This window comes from Silurus meridionalis, chromosome 7 (assembly GCF_014805685.1).
Source record: "Silurus meridionalis isolate SWU-2019-XX chromosome 7, ASM1480568v1, whole genome shotgun sequence".
Lineage (NCBI taxonomy): Eukaryota > Metazoa > Chordata > Actinopteri > Siluriformes > Siluridae > Silurus > Silurus meridionalis.
The window spans coordinates 20,871,548-20,892,397 of record NC_060890.1 but is presented as its reverse complement, the minus strand read 5'-3'; the positions used below and the strand labels follow the sequence as shown (position 1 = coordinate 20,892,397).

The following is a 20,850-nucleotide window of genomic DNA, read 5'->3' as shown; positions in this document are numbered from 1 at the left end:
GTTCACTGTAAAAGTACCCCGCTATGAGAGTTAATCATAACTAAGAGGCTATGCAGGAGAAAAAAACTCAATTACAAACAAAAATAACCCACTCAAGAAAAATATCAAATTTAATCTGACTTAAATGTGAACGATACATACACTTATAATATAATTGTAAAATGTAAAGCCATTGGAATAATAGGCATTAATAGGAATAAGAACTAAGCCCTCCCCTCTACATACAGCAGACACTTGTTGCTAGGAGATGATCGCGTCACTTTTTGGTCAAACAGACTGAAACAGTCTTGAACACTCAATAATCAGCGTAGGACTTTCCCGTTAACAGATGTTGTTTCAACCTCAAGAAGCAATTTCCAGCATCAAAGTTGAGCCTCTGGACTCAAGCTATATCACAAACATGAATTCTTCACAGAAGAAACAAGTGGACTGCAAGAATTTTTCATCTCTATCTTTGAACGAGTCACAGATTTCAGTTCAGTGGAGCTCGGAGGTGACATCATGTCTCTTTTGGAGCATTATTTACAATGAGTTTTTGCTGAACCTGTCAATATTTACAATTCTGATGCTCTTCACCTTTTCACTGGTTGTTAACATTTATCTGCTCCTGGGACTGGAACACTCAGAAGCTCTCTCCTGGAACCCACGGTATGTGCTTTTGAAGAATCTCATTGTAAGTGATTTGCTGCTGACGGTGACGATCAGCCTTCCGGCTCTTCACTGCTTGCTGTGGCGTGAAACTCTGATCTTCAGTTTCAGATGCATAGTGCAATATTTCACTGTTGCGGTCGCGATCCTTGGCTCGCTTCTGACCGTCTCCTCAATGGCTTTGGAGCGCTTTGTGTACACGTGCCACGGCATCCACTACCTGCGGATCATGACCAACATGCGCTTGTACTGTTTCATGATTCTCATCTGGTTGTTGGCTTTAGCAGGTGCTGGATCTTCTACCGCCCTGGTGCTGATGAGCAGGGCAAATTTTGGTCGCATCCTTGCAGGGTTTGTGTGTGAGCCGGAAGTTGTACAAGCCCAGCTTGAGCCATCAAACTATTTTGAGACGTTCAACAAAATCTTCATCGGATCTGTGCTTTTCCTGTGCCTTCTCGTTTTCTCCTTTTCATATAGGCGTATGTATCAGGAAGCTCGGCAGGTGCAGCAGCCGTTCCAACAGGACAATGCCCGTGCTAGATGTACCATCTTTTTTTACTTTGCCATCTTTTTGCTTCAGTTGTTTCCAAGCATTATCAAATTGATCACTATGTTTGGCAGGGATGTAGACAACCATATCTACATGATAATGCTGGTATTGGTGCCACCATGTGTCAACCCAGTGGCATACGGTATTAGAAATAAGGAGGTGAGTCAGGCACTTGCCCGGCTTTGTGGGTCCAAGAAGCTTAAAGAGCTATTTTGTCGTTAAGCTGTCTAAGTAAACACAATAAAATGTCTGTCAGGAGCCTTTTTGTGTGTATATGTTGTGCAGTCAGCTATGTTTTAATGTGTTCACTGAAAGTTGTAAAACTTCAACCAAGTCTTATGTGCTGTGTACATTGTGGCAGCCTTTTCTGGGCATTTTCCATTAGTGATCCAAGTTTTTTCTTTCTAATATGCCAAATAAATATGAAGCATAAACTGAATAAAAACTGCAACCCTGTTAAACCTTTGAGTAATGCTCTCAACTTCAAACTGCTTAGCTGAATTCTGAATCATCGTTCATCTTCATTCTTCATGTGACGCATTAACAAATCAAATATGGTGAATATGTAATTCCTCTCACTTTCCTGTGAAAGCGATTCCTTTCTGTGAATTAATGGAACAGTTCAGGCGACACACAATGCTCTACTTAGCTAAAATATTACTCATTAAAGCTTTACAGATCTTAGCTGAGAGCTGTGCAAACTGTATGACTCAAGTGTCACAAACTCATGATTGTCTCTCCACCACTTGTAGCCGAACTGTTTCATTAAATAACACTATAAATGTGTATTGTTTAAACACATCATTTGGACATATTGTAATCTGAACCTATTCAAATGCTCATTTACGCTTTCACTTAAACCTCCTGCCTGAATCTGAGTCTGACTCTGTGGGGTATAATGATAAATACATAGAGTTTGATTTATTTCGAATTTCTATTTCAATCTTAACTCACTGTTACATGGAGGGTCCTTGTTGTTGTTTCTCTCGCTAGTCAAAAAAAACAAAAAAAAACAAATGCTGCTAACCTTAAATGTACAGAAAACCTATAAAAACATGCTTTTTTTGTCATTTCAGAGCTAATTTCGGGGTGGGTGTGAGATTTAGGCAGGCGGTTTACATTCTTGACTGTATTTGCACTAATCAATATATTTTTGAACTTTTTTGCATTAAATGGTGCTGTCGATGTCCATAGTCATTAATGTATGTCGTGATATATATAAGTATCTCAATATGTATGTTCCCTGTTTTTCAGCTTATTTTTTTCATAAATTGTTGTAATTTCTAGCTTGGTCATGGTGATTGGTATTATTGTGTTCTGTGTAGCATTTTTAGACAAGTAAGCAGCCCCCAAACCCCAATGTGCTGTAAAGTTCATGTGACAAGTGTAAAGCATTATTGTTCTGTGGTAACAGCTCACAGGTTAATACAGTAGACACTCCATATGATTTATAACTAATAATGAATGGTTTATATAAAAAAAAAACATTCTCTTCACTCTTGATTTTACATTTTATTTAGTTTGTAAAAGTCATTGTGCCCCATCAAGTTTCTAAGCTTTCCGACATGAGAGTAATTGTGTGTGTGTATGACACAGAGTGAAGGAGAAAGATATCAAAGGAAGATATGAAAGGTGACAGGAACTAACTTGTATTTTATGTTCATCAACTATACAAATATACATGTTAGGTATGAACACCTTTAGCAAGAGAAAATGACAGAATTAGATAAATTAATTTAATGGAGAATCCTGGTAGAATCCTGTTTGCCTTTTCAGGATACATATGGACACCTATTAATGTTGAGGTGGTCTGATGTGCTTTGGATCAGATTAGATTAGATTCAATCGCAAATAAATCGCAAATAAATGTATATACAGTAAATACATCTAATATAAATAATTTCCAATATAAATATTATATTGTCAGGCATTACACAAAAATGTGAAAATAAACCACTTCAGGGTGTAAACTCCACTTCACAATATGTCCCGTTATGAATTATGTTGATCCCCAACATTGATTAGTTTGTATAACAATTTTGTCGTGTTATTCTTTTCTTAAAAAAAAAAAAAAAAGGTGTCTATATGTATCCACAAAAGGCCACACAAGCAGGAGTCACACTCATTTGCATATAAATGTTAATATGCAATACATGAAAAAGTTCACTTTGTATCAAGATACAACTTTCTGATATAATCAGAAAACATCAAATCCATGCATTACTTATAATATAATAAGATATAATAAGATAAGATATACTATTTATTAATAGTAGAAATAAGTGCAGTTACAGATACACAGGGATGTGTGTGTGTGTGTGTGTGTGTGTGTGTGTGTGTGTGTGTGTGTGTGTGTGTGTGTGTGTGTGTTTAATTATCCTTATAATTCATGAAACAAACAATTCTAATAATTGTAATTCTAACAATATACAAATGCTTTTAAATAATTTCGTTTGTTCCATTTAAGTTATTTCTATGTTTGTTTGTTTTTATTAAAGTGTGATGTACGGTATATGTTTATATAATTTTTTTGTGCAGTTAATATTTAGTGTTATTTGTAAAATAAAAAGGTTTGCCTAAATTCTTCTAATGTACATTATTGGAAGGTTTGGGAAGTGGGATTGTTTGGGGTGGGAGTTGCTAGAGGTTTGAATGGCAATAGTGGTTAAGGTGCTGGACTTCTGATCAGAAGGTTGTGAGTTCAAATCCCAACACCACCAAGCTGCCACTGATGTCAGTGACAGTTTGTACAATGAAATGCTTTAAGTGAGGCTACAGCAAACGTAACAATTAAAAAGTAATAATGAGACAAGAAAGTTATAATTGTCTACAAGTGTGTGCAGAGACTGTGTGTATATATAAATATTTACATATATGTTTGAATTATTTTCTAATAAAAACTAGCATGTTGAATGACACATTTTCCACAAAGTTATTCTTTACAGTGGTAATACAGTAATTACAATAAAATATTATTTTATTAAGTGTATAATAAAAGATAGTTGTCTCTCTTACTGTTGATCTGTGTCTGGTCATGGTGCTTCTTTGCATTCTGATGGCTCTGACACACATAATGCAAAAACATGTCACACTAGAAGCAGCTCATGATTACAAAATGTGAATTGGGCAAAAACTTAGAAATCCATAAGAAATCAATCATACATTCAGAACCTCAAAGCAATGTACTTGCTGAACTCTCCTGAGAGCGCAGTGTGCTCTACATGTGCTTATTCCCCCGATGTACCTGATGACTTCTCTCTGACTCATCTACAGTAGCACAAGCATCAAACTCAGTCAACCATATGTTTACTGAACTGTGTGTGAATTTTTGCATCAGTGTTGGTGTGTAAAGTTTTTGCTTTATTTTGTGGAATTTTGTGATGGTTTTCTTTATCTTTTACACCCAAATCAGGGTCTGGTCATTTTGGGCCAGTTTGTGTCTTGGCCACAAGATGCCACCACTGGGCCCCTACTCCCAATTGCCACCACTGGGCCCCTACTCCCTACAGCCACCACTGGGCCCCTACTCCCAATTGCCACCACTGGGCCCATACTCCCTACTGCCACCACTGGGCCCCTACTCCCAATTGCCACCACTGGGCCCCTACTCCCTACAGCCACCACTGGGCCCCTACTCCCAATTGCCGCCACTGGGCCCATACTCCCTACTGCCGCCACTGGGCCGCTACTCCCAATTGCCGCCACTGGGCCCCTACTCCCTACAGCCGCCACTGGGCCCCTACTCCCTACAGCCGCCACTGGGCCCCTACTCCCTACAGCCGCCACTGGGCCCCTACTCCCTATTGCCACCACTGGGCCCCTACTCCCTACTGCCGCCACTGGGCCATTTTTTGAGTTTATTTTGGTTTCCCGAGTCTCTAACCCCTTGTTGTATTTTCCTGTGTACCCTGTTCTCGAGTTTCCCCTGGTTTATTTAGTCTTACTGTTTAGCAGTGTTTGTAATTCAGTTTTGTTTCCTTGCTTTGTTTGGTGCTGTTACTGTTTTGAGTTTTTCCTTTAGTAGTATTCTTAATTTTTGTTTGGTGTGCCCGAGTTTTTCCTGTTAGTGTATTTCGTTTTCTGTTTAGAGATAATTTTAAATGATTGTTTTATTACCTACTCTGCCTTTAGATTATTTGGGTAAACCTTAATTATAGATTTTTATTTTTGCTTTTTATTTGTCTTATAGTTTCAATAAAGGGAAACTTCCGTTTTATGAGTGAGTCTCTGCATTTGGGTTTCAGTCCTCCTCGTGGCAGACTCTCGGACCTGATTAAACTAGTTTCTGACCTGAGAAAAAAGCATCAAAATGACTATGGCATCTGTAGTTAAATGGTAAAGCTTATTACCTAAAAAATGGCCTATGAAATGATCAATAACACTGCATTTTTCTTTTGGTAAAACAAAACCTGTCATATATTAACAATAAAGTAAAAATGTATAAATTAAGTGCATTATATTAGATTTGTCTCTTATGGTAATTATTATTTTATATTTGACACTTTAAAAGAGAAAATAAATAAAATGTTAATTTTGGAGTATGGAGAAGTTGCAAAAAGAAGTGTTTTTTGAGAAGTGAAAAAAAGAGTGAAGGCAGGGTGGAGTGGGTGGAGAAGAGTGATAGCAGGAGTGATTTGTGATAGAAGAGTATCTGTGAGAGTGAAAGGGAAAGTTTATAGGACTGTGGTGAGGCCTGAGATGTTGTATGGTTTAGAGACAGTGGCATTGAGTAAAAGACAGGAGGTGGAGCTGGAGGTAGATGAAGATGTTGAGGATGTTGAAGATGTTGAGGTAGCTCAGTGGTTAAGACATTGGACTTTTGATCAACAGGTTCAGCAAAGCCCTTAACCTTCAACTGCTCAGCTTTATAAATTAGATAATTGCAAGCTGCTCTGGATAAGCACATCTGCCAAGTAAAGTAAATGTACAGTTGTACATACATCAGTTTTAATGTTTAACAGATGTCTGGAGAGATGTCTGGCATATACAAACATCACACTGCATTATAAACATGCCTTATATTAAAGCATCACATTTATTAAGGTTATTGAAAATACCACATTCATTTCATATTTTAACAGTGTCTGCACATTTTCACTGCCATAGACTCATAACTATTTACTTGTAGTTGTTCAACAGGGTCTGCAGTTCCATTTGCACTTCTGGTAGATGCTAAACTCCATCCATCCATCCATCCATCCATCCATCCATCCATCCATCCATCCATCCAAACTCCACAAAAAAAAAAACCTGAACCTGCTTTCTTTCAGAATTTCGTACTAATCTCTCTTTTCCACCTTGAGCTGCTGTTCATTTGCGACTGATTTCAATGAGCTCAGCGCCAACTTTTCTGCTTTATTTCCTTCTGGCAGAGAAAATGGAATTAAAAAATGCCCTCCACTCTATTTCTCATATGGTGCATTTAACTAGTAAGAATAGCATGACTAATTAGAGAGAATGAAGGTGAATGATTCAGCACAGACATATGCAGAACTTCAGAAATGAAAGAAAGGAATCCATAGTTCTTCTTTCTGTATCCATTCTCCCTAATTAAACTGACTAGATAGAAATAAAAATAATGACTATGAGTGTAAAAGCAGGATGTAAACAAAATACCACGAAGCACTATGGCTAACTTACATAATTAGCTTAAGCCTTATAGCAGTGCTTTATGCCCTCAAGTGTATTGGTGAGCATGGGTTTGTTCTGGGAACATAATTAGCCATGCTTTTAAAAATCCTGTACTCTTGTATTGCCTTTTTAATGCAAAGAGCAGACTACAAATTTTAACAAAAACCCCATGAACCTCAAGATTGATATTTTAGCCAGAGGTTTCCTGCAACACTAAAAAAAAATATATTTCTTCATCAGAGTCTGGTGGTAAAGGACATGCTCCTGCTTCTCAGTTTTCAGAACCTACAGTGAGGAAAATAAGTATTTGAACACCCTGCTATTTTGCAAGTTCTCCCACTTAGAAATCATGGAGGGGTCTGAAATTGTCATCGTAGGTGCATGTCCACTGTGAGAGACATAATCTAAAAAAAAATCCAGAAATCACAATATATGATTTTTAAACTATTTATTTGTATGATACAGCTGCAAATAAGTATTTGAACACCTGTCTATCAGCTAGAATTCTGACCCTCAAAGACCTGATAGTCTGCCTTTAAAATGTCCACCTCCACTACATTTGTTATCCTAAATTAGATGCACCTGTTTGAGGTCGTTAGCTGCATAAAGACACCTGTCCACCCCATACAATCAGTAAGAATCCAACTACTAACATGGCCAAGACCAAAGAGCTGTCCAAAGACACTAGAGACAAAATTGTACACCTCCACAAGGCTGGAAAGGGCTACGGGGAAATTGCCAAGCAGCTTGGTGAAAAAAGGTCCACTGTTGGAGCAATCATTAGAAAATGGAAGAAGTTAAACATGACTGTCAATCTCTCTCGGACTGGGGCTCCATGCAGGATCTCACCTCGTGGGGTCTCAATGATCCTAAGGAAGGTGAGAAATCAACCCAGAACTACACGGGAGGAGCTGGTCAATGACCTGAAAAGAGCTGGGACCACCGTTTCCAAGGTTACTGTTGGTAATACACGTCATAAGACGTCATGGTTTGAAATCATGCATGGCACAGAAGCTTAAACCAGCACATGTCCAGGCACGTCTTAAGTTTGCCAATGACCATTTGGATGATCCAGAGGAGTCATGGGAGAAAGTCATTTGGTCAGATGAGACCAAAATAGCATCATGCTTTGGGGTGTTTTTCTGCACATGGGACAGGGCGACTGCACTGTATTAAGGAGAAGATGACCGGGGCCATGTATTGCGAGATTTTGGGGAACAACCCCCTTCCCTCAGTTAGAGCATTGAAGATGGGTCGAGTCTGGGTCTTCCAACATGACAATGACCCGAAGCACACAGCCAGGATAACCAAGGAGTGGCTCTGTAAGAAGCATATCAAGGTTCTGGCGTGGCCTAGCCAGTCTCCAGACCTAAACCCAATAGAGAATCTTAGGAGGGAGCTCAAACTCCATGTTTCTCAGCGACAGGCCAGAAACCTGACTGATCTAGAGAAGATCTGAGTGGAGGAGTGGGCCAAAATCCCTCCTGCAGTGTGTGCAAACCTGGTGAAAAACTACAGGAAACGTTTGACCTCTGTAATTGCAAACAAAGGCTATTATACCAAATATTAACATTGACTTTCTCAGGTGTTCAAATACTTATTTGCAGCTGTATCATACAAATAAATAGTTACAAAATCATACATTGTGATTTCTGGATATTTTTTTTTAGATTATGTCTCTCACAGTGGACATGCACCTACAATGACAATTTCAGACCCCTCCATGATTTCTAAGTGGGAGAACTTGCAAAATAGCAGGGTGTTCAAATACTTATTTTCCTCACTGTATGTCTGGAAAAGTCAGGTGTCTCAATACAATCGAAAATGAGTCCGGGCAGTTAACCATGCTCAAATGTCAAGGGTCCTCCACCCACCAATTAGATAACAAAATTGCTATCATCTCTGCAAAGAATACCTCCACATGATCAGATGTCCTTCAAGCAATTTTAATTTGTGTGTCAGAAAAGCTGTGAAAAGCATCTTTCTGTGTTTAATGAGGTTTTTCCTGTTTTTTTTATTTGGGTTTACAATGAGAATAGAGCAAGACCTGCAAGAATAATGATGTTGAAATAGGTATTTTAATAAAAAATACTGGTTCAGTGTCTTCTTAATGTCTAATTTTAGCATACGATCTTTGCATTTATACTGTATCATTTGGTGTCTGTAGCTGAAACACAGCAGAGATACACCGGCTTGCAGTTTGTACAGGTCAGCACCGTGAGTGCTGGGGGTCACTGAGACTTCTGTTCATGATCTGCTTATACTGTAAGTAAGCAAGACTAGTCAAATATCAGGACCAAAACAGTCAAATATTCAAGATATTTAAGTGATTAAGATATTTAAGTGATATAAAAGACAAAAAAAGGAATAAAGGCAGGGAAATAAGTCTCGTCCAGTGAGTTTACAGGTAAATGAAATGCAACTGAGCATGATTTGGTGAAATCGGATGTCTTGCAGGTTTGTTGATGGTGGTGTGGCCCCCTATCTTTTACCCCAGAGATCCCTAATGTCCTCATTACTTTCTGGCTCTCCTATTTAGTAATGCTGCCATAGCTAGTCAAGCCGAAGTCACAATCTGATCACACTTCACAGCAGGGGGTGTCTAATCTTTTCCACAAAGGGTGGGTGTGGAAGCAGGTTTTCATTACAAACAAGCAAATCCACACAAATTCTACCTGTTTAAATCTAATGATTTTCATTTGTATCAGTTGTGGCCCTTGATTGGAATGAAAACCTGCATCCATACCTGCCCTTTGTTAAAAAGATTGGACACCCCTGCTGTACAGTGTATTTAACTTTTATTAAACATAAGGATACTTTATCTAATCTAATATATAATAGATATATAGATAATCTAATCTTCATTTCTCTCTCTCTCTCTGTCGAGTCAAACATGCTCTTAAGGTACCAGGGGACAATGATCCTGTCCTTTTCTTCTCAGTTGGAGACACAATCTGTGCAGCTGAGGATGGTTCCACATCAACAACATGAAGATCCATAAAGTTCCTGAGCACCTCAAGTACTTTAAGGATAGATATGATCTGTAATTAATATAAACAGTCTACTATAATGGCTTAGGAACACGTTTCATGGATAGTTCTGCATTTAAGCATCTATTACTGAGTAGCACACGTCAACAATGATGGAACTGTAATAAATGGACAATGGGGTACCACCCAGATGAGGATGGGTTTCCTTTTTTGAATCTGGTTCCTCTCAAGGTTTCTTCCTCAGAGTGTTTTCCTTGCCACAGTCAGCACTGGCTCACTCATCAGGATAACTTACTAAACTTATAAATTCATACTTTAGAAACTATTTATCTCTGTAAAAACACACAAACTAAAACAATCCAAGACGCAATTTAGCCCAATATATTAAAATAAATTTTCATTATCGTAATTGATAGCGTAATTAATAAAACTGATTTGTTTTCAGTTATTTTTGGTCGCGTCCAAAATGACACAAGCATGTGGGCGGGGCTTTGTCGGTTTCTAAGCAACAGAGTTAGTTTCCGGAAGTGTGAGGCGCCGGGAGGCTGCATATCGGCATATAAACAACAACAACAATAAATAACCTATTTATCCGGTAGGAAATTATATTTATATATTTTATATATCATATGTATATATATTACTATATCTGGCTGTAATAATAATACAATAAAAACTTAAAAAGAAGTATAATGAATGTTAGATATCACGAAAATGAAGGGACTTTATGTTATTGTTATTGAGCTAGCGAGAAAAAAAATACCTTAAAATATACAAAATGATTAAACATTTTCAGGTCACGTCATTTAATTTATTTTAAGTTTAACAAACTAAGCAGGTTTTTTTATTTTATTTATTCTAACAGCAAGGCGATTCTGTGCTGAATTTACTCACCGATTAACTTACCAGTGATACTAATTATAATAAAAACATAAATAACGCAGTCTGAGGAAATGTGATCGTGTGGTTATTTTACTTTACAGTAAGAACTGATGGAGAGCTATGAGGAGTTTTGTGTGAAGACTCTGTCGCGCGTGCACGCGGAGAGTGGATGCAGCGCACGGCACGGCCACACGGGGGCGCAATCCTCTTTCCGCTTCCACGGCAGGCACGCGCTTCTGCCCAGGGTAAAACTAAACTGGTGTTCTTCTGCATCCTCTTCATCGTCTTCTTCTTTAGCTTATAGTTCTTCTTCTTGTTTTTGTTGTTCTTTTTATTTTTATTATTATAAATATTTTGTAACGGATAATCGAATGCACGAATCATATGATCTCGAATGACAAAATATCCCATTAACCATCTAATAACACTCCCTTTTGTATTTTTAACACATTATAAAACCCAATTGTGTTTTCAGACAATAAATTATTTTTATAGCTTATTTACTATTAACCATGAATATTTGTGGATCAGAATAATATACAGTCTATAATATTGGACTGTAAATAATATAAAAAGTCTAAGCACTAAAATTTGCATTACAGTTTTGCATCACTAAACAGTACACCTCAACGATAAGATAATATAAGATACACCTAAATGTCTGTTTTACAGCAGCAAAGAAAAAACGTGCAAATATATAAAAAAGTAGAGACATAATAATAAGAAGAATATACTACTTCTTCTTTCGGCTGCTCCCATCAGGAGTCGCCACAGCAGATCATCCGTCTCCATACCCCCCTGTCCTCTACATCTGCCTCTTTCACACCAACTACCTGCATGTCTTCCCTCACCACATCCATAAACCTCCTCCTTGGTCTTCCTCTTTTCCTCCTTCCTGGTGGCTCCATCCTCAGCATTCTTTTACCAATATAACTCATGTCCCTCCTCTGCACATGTCCAAACCATCTCAATCTCGCCTCCCTAACCTTGTCTCTCATAACGTCCTACATGCGCTGTCCCTCTAATAAACTCATTTTTAATCTTGTCCATCCTCGTCACAAGAATATACATCACAGTGTATAAATACAAAAGAAAAAGAAAAAGAGACCACCTATAAAGTAGTTACACTTTCAAACAATGATAAAACTATAATGAATGGACATTCAGTGCCACCCAGATAAGTCAAGTCAAGTTTATTTCTATAGCGCTTTTCACAACAGACATTGTCTCAAAGCAGCGTTACAGAGTTTAACAGTCAAGGTGAATGGTGTGTGTTTATCCCTGATGAGCAGCCGTGGCGAATGCTGCAAGAAAAAACTCCCTTAGATGTTATGAGGAAGAAACCTTGAGAGGAACCAGACTCAAAAGGGGAACCCATCCTCATTTGGGTGACATCAAGAGTGTGATTATAGTCTTTAAACAATACAGAACACTGGAGAGAGAGAACTAACATGAGTACTGGAGTATAAGATTACGAGTAATGTTCTTTCTACAGTCTTTCACAGATAAGGATGGGTTCCCTTTGAGTCTGGTTCCTCTCAAGGTTTCTTCCTCATCAGGGAGTTCATCATTGCCACTTTCTTACTCATTAGGAATAGATTTTTAGGCACTTAAAGGCACTAACATAAATAAAATGTTATAACCTCTTAATGTCTGTAAAGCTGCTTTGAGACAATGTTAATTGTTAAAAGCACTATACAAATAAACCTGATTCGAATCGAAAGGCAAAAGCAGAATATAAATGTATAAATAAATCATCTGAGACACTGCTAAGCTTTTATTTATTTATTATTTTTTTAGACCATTATGTATTTATAGTGGAGTTCTATAATCTGCTTTCTTAAAGTGAGATTTAAAGGTATAATTAGGATTGTCACATTATTATATTTGTGTGTATGTTTGTGTGTAGCTCAGTGAAGAGCAGCGTGTTGAGATGTCTGAACAGAGGCAGAAAGCAGTGCAGAGAGAGTGTGAGAGACACACACTGAGACTCGGGTCTCTGCATGATCGAGTGCAGGAGGTCATCAAACACATACAGGTAAAAACACTATTCCTAAATAGTGAGTATAAGAAATGGGGATTGCCAATTAATGAGCCATGTGCAGGAAGACTTCATCATCCATTTTATATTTATTGTCCTTCTACATAGCGCCCTCATTTGGTCAGGAATAATCTATTTTTCTGGTGAATTTTCTTGGTGAGTTCTCTTAAAGTATGAGCATGAAGTCATCCTTAAAGAGAAGAAGGTTTAAGATTAGGGGTCAGTAAAAGTCTATTTTTTTGTTTAGTTTTCATGGCACTGTATGCTGTGCACAATGTTAAAAAGAAATGCACAGGAGGAGCACTCCACTTAACTTGTACAACTCATAAGGGACAAATAAAACAGAGTTGCAACAATTGTAAATAATTTGCCTTTGACAAAAAACATTCACAGATCCAGAGAATTTGAGCTCAATGGAAAAGAGGTTCAGCAATAAAACACACAAGTTGCACATAAGTTTGCAGCTTTGGAGGATTTTGACGATCGTCGTTATCTGGAGTAGCATACAGAAAACCTACTATGATGTTAGAACATACAGTGGTGTGAAAAAGTGTTTGCCCCCTTCCTGATTTCAAATTTTTTTGCATGTTTGTCACACTTTAATGTTTCAGATCATTAAACTAATTTAAATGTTAGTAAAAGATAACACAAGTGAACACAACATGCAGTTTTTAAATGAAGGTTTTTATTATTGAGAGAAAACCAAATCCAAAACTACATGGCCCTGTGTGAAAAAGTGTTTGTCCCCTGAACCTAATAACTGGTTGGGCCACCCTTAGCAGCAACAACTGCAATCAAGCGTTTGTGATAACTTGCAATAAGTCTGTTACAGCACTGTGGAGGAATTTTCGTCACTCATCTATGCAGAATTGTTGTAATTCAGCCACATTGGAGGGTTTTCGAGCATGAACCGCCTGTGTGGGTTAAGCGCCTTGCTCAATCAGTGGCAGCTTGGTGGTACCAGGATTTGAACTTGTGACTTTCCAATTCAATTTCCAATTCAATGCCTTACATTACATTTGCGGCATTTGGCAGATGCCCTTATCCAGAGCGACTTACAACTGAGCAGGGGATGGTTTTAGGGCTTTGCTCAAAGGCCCAGCAGTGGCAGCTTGGTGGTGGTGGGATTTGAACCTGTGATCTTCTGATCCAAAGCCCAATGCTTTAACCACTAAGCTCCCACCTCCACCACACATAGTTAATAAGGCTAAATACTGAACTCATCATCATAAAATAGCATAGTGAATCTGTTTGTATTTGGATTTTTAAAAAGAAAAATGCAAATTAGCTTTGAGAATCCTCACTGACAACCAATGTGTGCTTATTGGGAAGTGGCAGCTAAATGGCTAAGACTCTGGGTTACTGTTGAGACAGTCAGGGGTCATGCCCCACTACTGCCAAGCTGCCACCATTGGGCCCTTGAGAAAGGCCCATAACCCTCTCCGCCTCAGGGGTGCTGCATCATGGCTGATCCTGAACTCTGACCTCTGCTTCCTAATAAGCTGGGATATGCAAAGAAAAAGTTTCACTGTGTTGTAATGTACATTTGACAAGTAAAGGCATCTTTTTATTGTTTTTATCACAATCAGAGTAATGGCTGCCAAGCGCTTACGTCAATGAAAACAAGACTATACAAACATAGTTATCCTGGACTGCTATCAAAATCAATGGAATCTCAGCTAGATCCTGTTCTGATTTAAGTAACTCATGGATAGTACAGTGAAATGTGACTGGTTTTCTGGTCTCAATGTAAAGTGCAACAGAGCAACTAATTCTAGAAGAGGTGGTTATGATAATGCTTTTACACAAACAGTCTACAAAATGCAGTGTGTGTGTGTGTGCATATTCATTTTCTATGACAAGCAGTGTTTCAGTTTACATTTATCACCTGGTAAAGCAACATATCCAAATGATAAGTAAGTAAATCAACTTCTTAACTAGTCCTACAGGTTGTCACCTACAGGCTTCTGCACTTAACTATATTCTGCATAAAAGGAAGAGTTGTGCAAAGTCTTACCACTTGTTCTGCTGCCACACATAAAGGACAGCATTTCTGATCCACTTTCCTTATACATGTTCTTCACCTGAATTATAATGAAATCACTTTACTTGAACTGGCTCATAGTCTGTTCGCCAACCATAAGTTGAAATAAAAGTAACAAACCTGAGTATTTTGAGGGAAAAATTCTTCAATGCCACCTACTGCACAGAGTATACATTGAGAGTTGTATTTCATAACCAATATAGATTTCTTTTCTTTGCAGTTGCAAAAGGAACAGGATGAAGATAATCAGGCTCCAGATGCTCTATGTACTAAAAGAACACAAACAGATGAGCAGACGAATACAAGCTTCCTCTTAAACCGTACTGCACAGCGGAAAGAGACCCTGCGAATCCTGAACAGCCACATTAAGAGAGTGAGAAAACAAAATGAGGAAAAAGAAGAGGGGGAGATTCAGCCAGGCCGTACTGGAGAGATTCGAATGGGAATTAGGGATTTAAGGCATGCAGAGATGCAAAGTGGCAAGAAAAAGGAAAGTAAAAAGCCTGCCTTTAATATGGAGAATGGAAGCTGCAGAACGCTAGAGCATCTACCAGTGAGGGAGTGTAGTAACAGCCTGATATGCAGTGCTGATGTTGATCTGAGGTCACCTCACTCATTACTGAATGGACTTACTAAATGTGCAAGTATAATGGAGTCTTATGCACAGTTACCAAGTCCACCAAGACACTATTCATCCAAAATCTCTGTTCCCATTATTGAGTCAGAAGGTCATCCTTATAGCTTTAATGAACCAGTTCAAAGCTCTAATCGAGGAGCAAAAGTTTCTGTAGAACAGCCAACTATACCAGCATCTTCTGGTATGGAGTGCAACTGCAGCGGCACTGGATTAACAAAAACAGGCAATAATTTATCCACTTCTTTTACTCTCAGTAGCTTAACGTTGAGCAGACCAATCGACATGCTTAATACAGCCCAGCCAGAAATCCTTAAAAAAATGGAAACCCAACATAACCACTGTGGAACTCATCAACGCTTCCCTCCAGCTCCACTCAATCAGTCCTACGATGTGGAAAGTCCATCACCAACACTGCTCAGGTCACTGCTTAGCTCAGGCTCAGAGGAGTCAGAGACCTTCATTAGATGCAGGATGGAGCTGGTAAGACAGTTAAAGCACAGAATAAACCAGGAGCATGTGGCTACAGCTGATATTCTCCAGGATAAAACAGAAGGTTAGTGAGAATTCGATCAAACACAAACAGGAGTATAAAACATCTCATAGACTTGCACTGATTTACACCAAATTTGCCAGGACTTTCTCTTTAACATGCAACACATAGTGGAAGTTTTTTGTAATAACTTCCAGGATGTTTTCACACCAGAGGCATAGTGGTGCAGTGGGTAGTTTTCATCCATACAGATCCAGAAGTCCCAAGTTTAATCCTGGTCTGAAAGGATTAAACTGAAATTTCTGAAAGTACAATAAAATTTAGCATAGCATAAATTAGCAGAGCATTTAAAATGTGAACAGTAAGTGTAGGTTTCTCTTTTACAATTAAAAACTGTCATTGATTACAGATATTTTAATAAGGTCATGCCATGTACTGAATGCAATACATTTCTCTATCCTGTCCTCTGTTACAGGTGATGTCCAGGTATTAGAAAGTCCATGTGAGCGACTGAAAATCTCAGCCAAAGCCACAACACAGGAACAAGGGACACAGCAACAACAGGTCCCATCTATAGGTTTTTAATAGACAACTTATACTTTAAAAAACACGCCCATTACAAAATCAATCAATGAGACAGAGGAGCACAGGACAAGCAAGAGTTACTGAATATTGAACATGGAGGATCTTTTAAATTCATGAACGTACAGGGTACTGTCAGTAACACTGGTTTTCCAGTATGTGTACTGTCAATCTGATCTGATTTGTGCAGAATTAGATAGAGGCTCCACTGTACAGCTAAAGGACAGTAATGTCAGTACAAAAAAATAGGAAGACATTTTACCTAACATTTTTAATACAATTGAATGTTAATGGTATAGCGCTTTTAACACTGCACATTGTTGCAAAGCAGCTTTTTCAGAAATAAATAGAGAATAGAGAATCAAAATCTTTTATGAATAAATCTATCCTTATGAGTTTATCCTGAACAATAACATCCATCTTCTACCTATGCGTATTGCTAGATTACAGAGAAGTAATGTATATGTTCATGTTACGAAATGTGGCTGTTGATAAGATAGCATAGATAAAAGTATCACATTTCTGATAACATAAAATAATTTACCAAACGTTTTACGTTTCAGTTGCAGAAACAGCAGAAGGCAGCCTGTCGTCTAACTGCTGCAGCCCGAGCTTTCCTCACACGCAGACTTCTACAAACAGAGAAAATTAAACACCTGAAGAAAACCATACAGGTAGACACACACTATATAGTAAATGCACACAATCACATAGGTTTATACCTGTATATGATTTGCTTGTGTGTATGTGTGTGACGCAGGACTCCAGGGAGGTCATTCGCTATTTTCAGGCAGATACGCACAAGAGGAGAGCTTCCTTCACTATGCAGGATCTCAAACTGCAGAAGAGAGTCAGAGCACAGGTTACACATGTTTCTTAGAAGCGAAAAAATTTATTTAAATGAAAGTTAAACCTAGGCTCTCATAGTGGTGTTCTACTCAAATCAATCCACCTCTTAATACCATAATTATGATATATATATATTATTAATAATATACAGAAACTCGTTATAACAAAGCACTCCATCACAGACAGGTATCTCACACAGCAAAGAATGAGTTCTCCTTTCACTGCTGCCACAGCTGCACCACCTGCATACATCATCTCTAGCAGAAGCATCAATATTAACCTCATAAAATGAAACGCAAATTGTGTGATTTTGTTGCAAATGGATTTTTTTAAATAAAAAACGTAAGTCAGTGATTCCACCACGTTTTACATGCTATTAAATGTCTGTGTGTTTCTATAGCTGCACACTGCTGTGTGTGAAATGCATGAGATCCTTTTTGTGTGGCCTGTGAGAGACAGAATAGCGTTACTGCAACAGGACCGAAAGAGACACAGTGAGAAAAAGGTACACATGCACGCACACACACACACACACACACACACTTTATGTGGCGAGGACACTTACTAGTCCTTAGCCCTGTGTTTTCTGTTATGTAGCTTTATGCTGTTTTATGGAGCACCAGGGTTCTGGAGGAACGTCGTTTCATTTTACTGTGTACCACGTCAGCAATATATGGTTGAAATGACAGTAAAAGCTTCTTGACTTGACACACAATGTACAAACTACGCACAGATTACAAATACAAACTTGCATTTATGCCACAGGAAAAAGCAGAGAGTGAACAAAATACACCATGCCAGCCGTCTGTTACCCAGAATTCCAAGGGCTACCTAAAACAGAGGTGAACACAGACAGCAAATTATACAGCACACTTAATAACCTACACAATTGTCTTGTGTTAAGCAAGGTTTAAACATTAAGGTTTCACTTTGTAAAAAACTACATTCACTTTTCCCCTCCCTGTAGGGTCCTGCAGCCGACTCGATGCAGGAAGGCACCAAGCCTTTCTCAGAAACGTAAACCAGTGTGAGTAGGTCTATTAAACAATCACTTGTTCTTCAGAAACTGAGAGATTATTTAACACTTCCTTCCTTTCCCCTGCAGGAGAGTAATGAGGAGGACTACAGACCAGTTCAGATCTCCTCAGTCCCTGGGCTAAATATAAAGTCTAGGGTGACTTCACCTCAATTGTTTACTTCAAATCTATTACATTCTAATGACAAACTGAACAATGTAACTACATTACATAAATATGGTCTGGAAATCCTAGAGCCTTTAACGCCAATCTACTAAGTACTAAATTAAAATAGTATACTGTATATTTTATTAAAACTGCAGAGTCTGCATGATTTTGAACCTTATGCTATCTTCTTCTTCTTCTTTCAGCTTCTCCCATTAGGGGTCACCACAGCGATCAGCATCCATCTCCACACCCCCCTGTGCTCTACATCTGCCTCTTTCAACCCAACTACCTGCATGTCTTCCCTCACCACATCCATAAACCTCCTTCTTGGTCTTCCTCTTTTTCTCCTTCCTGGTGGCTCCATCCTCAGCATTCTCCTACTAATATACACCATGTCCCTCCTCTGTACATGTCCAAACCATCTCAATCTCGCCTCCCTCACCTTGTCTCCAAAACGTCCTACATGCGCTGTCCCTCTAATAAACTGTCCATCGTCGTCACTTCCAACGAAAACCTCAACATCTTCAGCTCTGCTACCTCCAGCGCCACTTCCTGTCTTTTACTCAATGTCACTGTCTCTGAACCATAAAACATTGCAGGCTTTCAGATCGCAATCAAACTGTATAAGGTGGCATTGTGATTTTCTGGATCGAGACCCCTGCAGAATGCATAAAATTATCTTTTTTGAGCTAGTTTTCATGCATTTAAATGTAAACTAAAAGGTAGTGAAACAGAACCAGCTAAACTTATGATGTAGCTGATTCTGATTCAGTATGCTGGCAGAGCTGGTATTTCTACATCTGTGGTTTATTTTTCCCTTTCGTGCCTTCGTCCTAAGTGTTTCTGAAAGATAGCAGAAGGATGAAAAAATACTAATAAAAAATTAATCCAGTACATGCCAGACCTACTCTGAGTTTCAATCTGATTCCAGCATCTCATTACACCTCAGCTTTTACAGTATCCTCATCATGTCATGGATTTAACAAGAATATTATACAAATGTGTTAAACATTTCTATTAAAAACACAATTAGATTTATTCCTATAAAAAAAAAAAAAAAAAAAAAAACCTGATCTAACCTTTTTCCCACAACACATTGTGGGTTATATTCAATGTAAAACACAGAAGACTGACCTTCAGGAAGAATTTCAGCTGACACGTCCTGTATTCCAGTTGTTCAAGATGCCAAACACAAAGATCTTTTAAATATTAAACAGCCCTGAGATTTAAAGACTGCAGGACATTCAAACCATATCCAAATCCCACTGACATGTTCCTGGAAGTGTCAAATCATTAAATATAATCGTTTCTGATGATTTAGTCTGGAAAAAGAACTATAAAGATAGAGTATTTCACATATGACGTATAAACCAAAAGGACACAGTTCCAAATGTTAAATACAACACTGGTTTAATCATTATGACATGAAAAACAATAATACTGTGCTTTATTTGTATTTGGTTAACACTGCAGGGTACTTAAAGGTACCCATTTAAGAGTTTTTTTTTTTTTTTACACTAGTACACATATGCATAATACACAGAAACAAAAATAAGTGCTTGCTGTAAATGTGCAATACAAAATAATACTGTAGAGAACAAAAATAGAATAATAATGATTACATCTTTTTTTTTTTTCCTTTTTTTTTTTTTGCATGATGAGCAAATTCTTGCTCCGTAATGGCCTTTGAATTCCATATGTCTTTATTTTTCCATGCTCATTTTTTAATAGCTAAAATCACAGTCGGATAAACGTACCGTGCTTCAATGTTAAAGAAACAGTGCTACACCAGCAACGGCAACACCGTGTACTGCACACGACCAAGTAAGCAGCAGCATCATATAACCATATACGCAATAGACAGAAGTGCAAAAGAACTATCAAACGTGTCTTTGGTCTTGAAGTTGTGTGTGTGTGTGTATGTGTGTGTCCTGATTAGCTGATGTACACCGTGCCTCATATTTAAGGCTCAATACTCCTTCGTTTGCTTATTCTTTCTTTTTTGCTGTGCTGCCAAGCTCAAAGTGAATTGTGCAAAATTCAAATGAATTCTTCGAAATGAACTCAAAATCCCCTTTAATACTGAATACGACTCGAATCCAAACACCTGACTAGTAGCTCAGAGGTAAAGAGGCATCAAAATTTCCAGATCCCGAATCCAGGCCTTCATGCATGCTCGTAGGCTGCATTTGAACGAATAACAAACGTATGAATTCTTTATTACCGCATTATCTGTGTAAAGCTGCTTTGAGACAATGTCCATTGTTAAAAGCGCTCTACAAATAAAAATTAATTGAATTAAATTGAATTTACATTAAGAAG

General features: G+C 38.1%; 2 protein-coding genes across 7 annotated transcripts; both read left to right on the top strand.

The window, feature by feature from the left end:
* The first annotated feature begins 328 nt into the window (after nt 1–328).
* LOC124389369 (olfactory receptor 14I1) lies at nt 329–5,292 on the top strand. Its single transcript, XM_046854746.1, has 3 exons — nt 329–1,357; nt 4,611–5,126; nt 5,287–5,292. The coding sequence occupies exons 1-3, from the start codon at nt 329–331 to the stop codon at nt 5,290–5,292; spliced, it is 1,551 nt and encodes a 516-aa protein (XP_046710702.1).
* Nucleotides 5,293–10,336: 5,044 nt separating this feature from the next.
* Nucleotides 10,337–18,769, top strand: LOC124389325. Of its 6 annotated transcripts, none has more exons than XR_006926562.1 (12): nt 10,337–10,414; nt 10,803–10,946; nt 12,611–12,739; nt 15,007–15,976; nt 16,389–16,477; nt 17,059–17,169; nt 17,256–17,357; nt 17,745–17,849; nt 18,110–18,186; nt 18,312–18,371; nt 18,450–18,578; nt 18,732–18,765. XR_006926562.1 is itself a non-coding variant. In XM_046854691.1 (12 exons), the coding sequence occupies exons 2-11, from the start codon at nt 10,812–10,814 to the stop codon at nt 18,502–18,504; spliced, it is 1,833 nt and encodes a 610-aa protein (XP_046710647.1). In that variant the 5' UTR covers nt 10,337–10,414; nt 10,803–10,811; the 3' UTR covers nt 18,505–18,518; nt 18,732–18,769. The 6 variants fall into 6 exon arrangements, 4 of the variants coding, with proteins under 4 accessions (XP_046710647.1, XP_046710649.1, XP_046710648.1 ...); XR_006926563.1 differs by having other exon boundaries at nt 18,450–18,638; nt 18,732–18,757; XM_046854691.1 differs by having other exon boundaries at nt 18,450–18,518; nt 18,732–18,769.
* Nucleotides 18,770–20,850: the final 2,081 nt, after the last annotated feature.

Bases quoted from the DNA above. Each gene is read 5' to 3' on its own strand.
- LOC124389369 (XM_046854746.1), top strand. From the start codon at position 329: ATGTTGTTTCAACCTCAAGAAGCAATTTCCAGCATCAAAGTTGAGCCT. The intron at 1,358-4,610 runs GTGAGTCAGGCA...CACCCAAATCAG, and splicing joins ACGGTATTAGAAATAAGGAG to GGTCTGGTCATTTTGGGCCA.
- LOC124389325 (XM_046854691.1), top strand. From the start codon at position 10,812: ATGGAGAGCTATGAGGAGTTTTGTGTGAAGACTCTGTCGCGCGTGCAC. The intron at 10,947-12,610 runs GTAAAACTAAAC...GTTTGTGTGTAG, and splicing joins GGCACGCGCTTCTGCCCAGG to CTCAGTGAAGAGCAGCGTGT. The intron at 12,740-15,006 runs GTAAAAACACTA...TTTTCTTTGCAG, and splicing joins AGGTCATCAAACACATACAG to TTGCAAAAGGAACAGGATGA.